A 7,500-nucleotide genomic window follows, 5' to 3' on the forward strand; every position below is an offset into this window, starting at 1 on the left:
ATGTGTTCACATATGTTGAGTTATTAGGCCCGTGTAGTGAGGTCATGTCACTAATTAACATAGTAATTACATAAATTTAATTGGAAACATTTCCAGCTATCCTGTATATGTGGCTTAACTGCATCCTCTTTGGATGAATTCCTTCTTGCTGACATGTGCCTTAACAAATAACCATGAAAATTTATTCTACTGTTTTCATCCTCTTTTTATTCATTTACAGAAAAGGCATACTTTTATCACAGAAAAGTGCGGAAAATGCTTTTGTGATGACATTCATCTCATGGGGATATCTATCTGCCTCTGCCAAATGCATATTATGATAAGACTAAAAATCGGTATCTATATATATGAACTTCGATGCTATAAAGCGTACCTTTTTTAATTAGCATCTATTTAAGCCCAGCTAGGTGTGCTAAATGCCCTTAAAGCCAATAAAAGATACAAAAGATATCAGGAATATTTAAGGAACAGGCCTCTTTACTAATAATTTTTTCAATCATTTAGGAGTAGCTGATCATTAACAAGTGAAACTAAAGATTCTGAGGTGCAATGCTTTTACTTTAAATCATGGACTGTCTTATAGGTTGATTTCTGCAACAGTCCACACTGATAATTATCACTGTATACCGAAGAAGCAAATTTGAATATTGGAATATTCTTTATATATCTGTTGAAAATTTTTAATACAAAGTAATTATGAAATATTGCATTAGTTAGAAACAAGGGATACTCACTGATAGGACAGTACAGAAAGATATACCTGTGAAATAAGTACATAAACTCCCCTCCCCATCTGCACTGAAATTGGGTTACTACACTGAGCAATATGCTGTGTAAGGATGGTTTAGACATAATAAAGTAGATGATTGTATGGTTTTAGCAGGGATTTCGAACTGGGGAAGGTGGTTAAGTAGATATGGATACACCTCAGCTATAATCTGTTTCTCTGATTTGACTCACCTCCCTGTACATTTATTAATAAAACAGTTGACTAGTATAAAAGTAAACAGACACAGATCCTATACCAAACTGTCTCATCTGTTATGTACAGACTTTAACAATAGTCACACGTTTCATCAAAGAAGTGTAAAGCTTAGAGACAACAAAAAAGGGAAAGAATACTCACTACTTCAGCAGGTCGGTAATACTTAGGGTTGATCTTCACTCTCACAATGTCTGATCCTTTTTCCTTTCCAACTTCATCAACACCTGAGCCTTCCCAATAGATCTCCCGTCCAATCTTTAGAAAAGAGAAGACACCTTTTCTTAGTTTTTTTCAGTCACTGAATCTAAACTTCCATAAAAAATTAATCTCCTTGGAGTCTTTGCTTGATAATGTACAACAAAATACAGAAGAGTACAAAATATCTCTTATGCACACATGATAAACTGCAAACTGTAGTTTGCATATAACTCATAATCACTGAAAGGCTAACACTGCCAAGGCCTTTCTCTCTATCTTACCTCTTTGAACGCAGCCTCAACAAACTCTCGGACGGAATGGACTTCACCTGTGGCAAGAACAAAGTCCTCGGGTTCTTCTTTTTGAAGCATCTTCCACATTCCCTGTACAATGGAAAAAATGCTACAGTATTGTCTGTACTTATTTGCTAAACAGAATTGGTTTATCTCCTTAATAATGGAGCTTCTCATAAGTTAAAGTACCTTCTCACAAAATCACTAAGAGAAAATAATCCAGTACCAAGGAATATAAAAGAAATTCAATATTATAATACAATTATCAGGAATAAAATGTGTTTCTTTTACAGAATACTCTGTTCCTTCCTTCAAAACATACAATAAGCAAATTTCTCTTTTTGTCTGGTCCTAATCTAACCAAGTATAAACAGTTACTTAAAGTGACCAAGCATACCTCAACATAGTCTTTTGCATGACCCCAATCTCTCTGCGAGTCGATATTTCCGAGTTCAAACTTGTCTAGGAATCCTAAGTGTATCTTGGCCACTGACCGGGTGATCTTACGAGTGACGAATGTTTCACCTCTTCTGGGAGATTCGTGGTTGAAGAGGATGCCATTGCAGGCGAACATGCCATAAGCCTCTCGGTAGTTCACCACTATCCAGTAAGCATAAAGTTTTGCAGCACCTACAAAATAATCAAAAACATATAAATTAAATGAGTATTTCCTGAGGTTACAAAACATACTCTCATGTTTAGAAAATGGTTAAAGTAAATATTTCTGAGTCTCCAATTTAAAAAGAAATCCTTTTGCAAGATAACTTTATAACTAAATTGCATGACACATATCCATGAACATTAGCCCTAAAGAATAACAAATCAATTTCCCTCCAAAACATATGAACATGCTAACATACAGCTAATGTTAAAAGGTCAAGCAGCACGCAAAACCAAAGTCATAACGATAACTCTATGAATAAGTGGACATGAAAGCCCCTTCAAAACGTACCATAAGGAGATCTCGGATAAAAGGGAGTAGTCTCTTTCTGGGGAATTTCCTGGACCTTTCCGTAAAGTTCTGATGTGGAAGCCTGGTAGAATTTGACCTTCTTTTCCATGCCGCATGTTCTTATGGCATCTAGGAGACGAAGTGTTCCCATGGCATCTACATTTCCTGTGTATTCTGCCAGATCAAAGGACACCTGTTCAAAGAAAGGGAGAGAGAAAAAAATTATTACCTTGCAAACAAAATGAACATTCAAATTTTGTGTGAAATAACAACAAATATCTGATCTGGTAAATGACATTAGTGGATGCTCACTGAGGATGGTATATTATAGGAAAGAGTTAACAAATTGAAAAAAATAATAAAATAAAAAATTAAAATACCTATAACAATGTTTACCCTTTCTTTCCCAAAAAAGGTTCTATGAAACTTAACACTTGCAGTTCTTGAAATTCTGTGTACTGCTTAAAGATAATGATCCACACCCTACTACTCTTAAACAACAAGAGATTTCGTAACTTACCTTAACGTGGCTCTAGAAACCTAAATTAAAAATTTCTCATCGGGTTTTGGAAGTGTTTATAATTTTAAAAAGGGCATTTTGAGTCTGCAGGCACCAAAAATGGAGCTGCACCCCGCCCGTTGCTGGGGTTTGGGGAAGGGAAAATAAAAAGCAATAAAAAAAATTTAAATAAAAAAATATGAAACTAAAAAAAAATCAACTGTTTAGGGAAACCCCTTTTCGTGTGCCTTTAAAAAATGATATTGCAGGGTTAGCTTCTTTGTATAAATACAAATAAAAAGGACTGATGATGTAACTGACAAGCTTCTAAACCAGTATGCTGTGAAAATCTTAGACCATGTCAAAAAGAAAAAAAATATATGATTCAGATTTCAGCTGGCCACCACCAAACTAAAAAGATGCAAGTATCATCTATATTTCTAAACAAACACTGTTAACAGTAGTAACAATAACTAAAAACAAAAACAACAAAAAACAAAAATTTAATAATAAAAATTACAATAATAAAAAAAAAAAATTTAAAAATCAAACATCAACAGCAGCAACAACAACAACAATAACAATAATATCAATAATGATAAAGATGACCATGGTAATAAAGAAAGAGAGAGTAATAATAATGATGACTGTGGGTAAAAAGGGAGCAAAAAGAAAGACATAAAAATATAAAAAATAATGTATGACAAAAAATTAAAAACAGGAAATCTGTCCAGTATGGATGCACTTCCCCAAAAGAGGTAAGTCCTCAAATCCATGAGGAGGGGGGGAAAAGAGAGAGAGAGGGGAGAGGGAGAGAGGGGAAAAGAGAGAGAAAAAAGGAGAGATAGAAGAGAAGAGAGAGGAGATAGAGAAAAGAGAAAGAAAAAAGAGAAAAAAAGAAAAGAGAAAGAGGGGGAAAGGGGAAAGGGGGAAAGAGAAAGGGGGAAAGAAAAAAGAAAGAAGAGAGAGAAAAAGGAGAGAGAAGAGAGGAAGGAGAGGGGAGAGAGGGGGAAAGAGAGAGAGAGAGGGGGAGAGAGAAAACCCGAGGAGGAGGAAGAGAGAGAGAGAGGGAGGAAGAGAGGAGAGAGGGGAGAGAGGGGGAAAGAGAAGAAAAAAAAGAGAAAGAGAGAAAGAGAAAAAGAGAAAGAGAGAGGAAGGAGAGAGAGAAGGAGAGAAGGGGGAGAGGAGAGAGAGGAGAGAGAGGGGGGGAGGGAGGGGGGGAGGGAAGGGGAGAGAGAGAAAAGAGGAAAAGAGAGGAGAGAGAGGGAGAGAGAGAGAGAGAGGGAGAGGGAGACAGAGGAGGAGAAAAGGAAGGAGAGAGAAAAGGAGAAGAAGAGAGGGAGAGAGAGAGAGGGGGGAAGAAAAAGAGAGAAAGAGTTTAAAGGAGAGGGAAAGGGGAGGGGAAAAAAGGAGAAAAAGAGGAGAAAAGAAAGAAAAGGGGAAAGAGAGAGAAAGGAGAAAAGAGAGGGGGAAAAGGGTAAGGGGGAGAGGGAGAGAGAGAGAGAGAGAGAGAGAGAGACGGGAGAGAGAGAGAGAGAGAGGGAGAGAGGAGAGAGAGAGAGGAACAGAGGGAGAGAGACAGAGAGAGAGGGGAGAGAGAAAAAAGGGAAAAGAGGGGAGAGAGACAGAGAGAGAAAGAGGAAAAGAGAGAAACAGAGAGAGACGAGGAAAGGGGGAGAAAAAAAGAGAGAAAGAAAAGAAAGAGAGGAAAAAAATTTTGGAAAGAAAAGAGAGAGAAAGAAAAGGAGAGAAAAAAAGAGGGAGGGAACGAAAAGGGGGAAAGGGGAGAGAGAGAGAGAGAGAGGAGACAAGAGAGAGGAAGAGAGAGAGGGGGGAGAGGGGAAAGGGAGAGGGAGAGAAAAGGGGGAAAGGGGGAGAGAGAGAGGGGAAAAGAGAGAGAGGGGAGGGTTTCGAGGAGGGAGAAGAGAAAAGGAGAGAAGAGGAAAAGAGAGAAGGGAGGGGATAAAGAGAGGGGAGAGAGGGGAGAGGAGAGGGAGAGAGAGAGAGAGAAGAGAGAGGGGGAGGAAGGAGGGAAAAGGGGAAAAGGGAGGGAGGAGGGGGGGGGAAGGGGGGGAGGGAGGGAGGGAGGGGGGAGGGAGGGGGGGAGAGAGGAGAGAAGAGAGAGAAAGAGAGAGAAAAGAGGAGAAGAGAGAGAATGAGAAAAGAGAAGAGAGGGGAGAGAGAGAGAGAGAGAGAGAGAGAGAGAGGGACAGAGGAGAGGGGAAAAGGGGAGAGAGAGCGGAGAACAGAGAGGAGAGAGAGACAGAGAAGAGAAGAGAGGGGCCCCAGAGAGAGAGAGAGAGAGAGAGAGAGAGAGAAAAAAGGAGAAGGAGAGAAGAGAGGAAAGAGAGAAAGGAGAGAGAGAGAAGAGAGGGGAGGAGAGAGGAAAGGAGAGAGGGGGGAGAGAAAAGAGAAGAGGAGGAGAGAGAGAAAAAGGAGAGAGAGGGGGAAAAGGGGGAAAAGAGGAGGGAGGACGGGGAGAGATGAGAAAATTTAAACAACAATAGGTGCCAAAGTAATAAAAGTAATAGCCACAATAGTGTTAAAAAAAAAAGGTGATAAAATTCTAGAGGGATTTCCACACGAGAAAAAAACGTATCTCACATGATAAAGAACAATAGATCTCTTATATATCCTTTTCTTGGAGCTACTAGAATCCCCGGGGAGACAAAAATCCCCAGAAATGGACAAACTAAATAGGGATTCGTACGGGACATTTAATTTAACACTCAAAAGTGATTTTCTCCCTTTATGAAATTATTCTAAAAAAAGGAAAAAAAAGAAACAGTATCAAATTAGTAGAAAAAAAAATATATATATAATAATTATAATAAATAAATAAATAAATAAATAAATAAACAAATAAAATAAATTTCATTTTGCAGAAACATTTCCTATCTTTTCATATCATTTTATTATCATTAAAAATCCTCATTTTCATATAAAATTTAATTTTTCATTTTCCCTTTGGTGTCTCATCCCAGAGTGACGGATACGGCCTGTGTTGAAGGAGGAAGACCTTCTGATGATCCCATGAACCTGGTATCCCTTGCCGAGGAGGAGCTCTGCCAGGTAGGACCCATCCTGTGATAGAAGGATTCTGTCTTGATAAAATGGTCTTTCATTCAGGTCACAGGGAAATTTAGAGAAAGAATGGTAAAATTCTTCAAGAGTGAAAGAGGGAATTTATTGGAATGAGCACGCAACTGATACACAAATTAATATGCACATATATGTAAATGCAAACACACACACACACACACACACACACACACACACACACACACACACACACACACACACACACACACACACACACACACACATATTGCTTCCCTTACCTGGCCAGTTGCACCTGTGATCAAAGCAATAGGCATTTTGAAGTAGTCTAGGGACTTTTGCAACCCCTTTAGATATTTTTTCTACAAGTTCTTTTTATGTTCCAAAAAAGTATGATCTTTTGAGTCTGATTTTTCTGATTTTCAAACACACTTTGGTTCACTCTTTGTAGCACTAAAAGAGCATATATATTAAAGATTAATGCATATTTTCATTAATGCACAATTTTAGCCCTTATGCTTCTCATGAAAAAGTATCACTTACAATATACAAATAATATACAATAAATTTTTACTCCATACTATAAATACTTATCCATTTTAATTGTTCTAGAAAATTATTATATTTCTACTGCAATCATCTGTGACTCATTTTCCTACTGCATCTATAATGACATTTAAAATGAAGAGGTTGTGCTTATATATCTTTCTTATAACCAAGGGTAACTTTTAAGTGTGGTACATATCATCATCTTTGTTGTAATGAAATATATCGCAGCATATCTCTAAAGATAATGAAGGCAATCTACATATTGCTTAGGTATTCATTATCACCAATCTGCTTGGTTCATATGGTTGATGATTTACTTCCCAGAAAAAAGGATTATACCATCATGCCAGTATCTTCTTCCTTAATACTAATCTAAAATTCTACATGAACACATAAAGCAAAGAAAGATATTTATCTACACAAAGAAAAAAAAACATGCATCTACATGACACACATTAGTCCAAATTTGCACAAAATAATACTTAGTGGTAGATAAGAAAAATGAACCTATTTAAATTTTCCTTGTATAACTAATAATTTTGTGATAAATCAGTAACTGCTTCATGAACTTACTTTGCTGGAATATGTCACAGTATATATGTGGCTGAATGTATAGCCACATGTTATGCTATAATAAATAACTTACTATACATAATTTCATATGCATGTAATAGTACTAAATAAAACATTATACCTGTAACCAGACAATGACTGTGACCCTTATGTCGAGATATAAATCTGAAATATGTTACACTGTTTAACAATGATAAAGCATGGAGATCCTAGTTTGATCTGATATGGGATACTACAACGGCTTCTACTGATTACAAACTACTTTGAAATCGGCGCCCGGCTGCCGGTCCTGAATTATAATTGTATAATGAAACAATGACTCCATTACCTTCCCCCTCACTAAAATAAATATTAATACTCCCTTCCTTAACTCCACTCACACTCCCGAGGC

General features: G+C 37.3%; 1 protein-coding gene across 1 annotated transcript in view; it reads right to left on the reverse strand.

The window, feature by feature from the left end:
• The window catches only part of LOC119569310 (GDP-mannose 4,6 dehydratase-like), an 11,063-nt gene that overhangs the window by 3,082 nt on the left and 481 nt on the right, over positions 1-7,500 (reverse strand). The window contains 6 exon segments of the mRNA XM_037917529.1: positions 1,127-1,240; positions 1,465-1,566; positions 1,874-2,106; positions 2,429-2,621; positions 2,949-3,069; positions 5,887-6,011. Coding sequence (XP_037773457.1) covers positions 1,127-1,240; positions 1,465-1,566; positions 1,874-2,106; positions 2,429-2,621; positions 2,949-3,069; positions 5,887-6,011 — 888 coding nt within the window.

This window comes from Penaeus monodon, chromosome 4 (genome assembly GCF_015228065.2).
Source record: "Penaeus monodon isolate SGIC_2016 chromosome 4, NSTDA_Pmon_1, whole genome shotgun sequence".
NCBI classification, from domain to species: Eukaryota; Metazoa; Arthropoda; class Malacostraca; order Decapoda; family Penaeidae; genus Penaeus; species Penaeus monodon.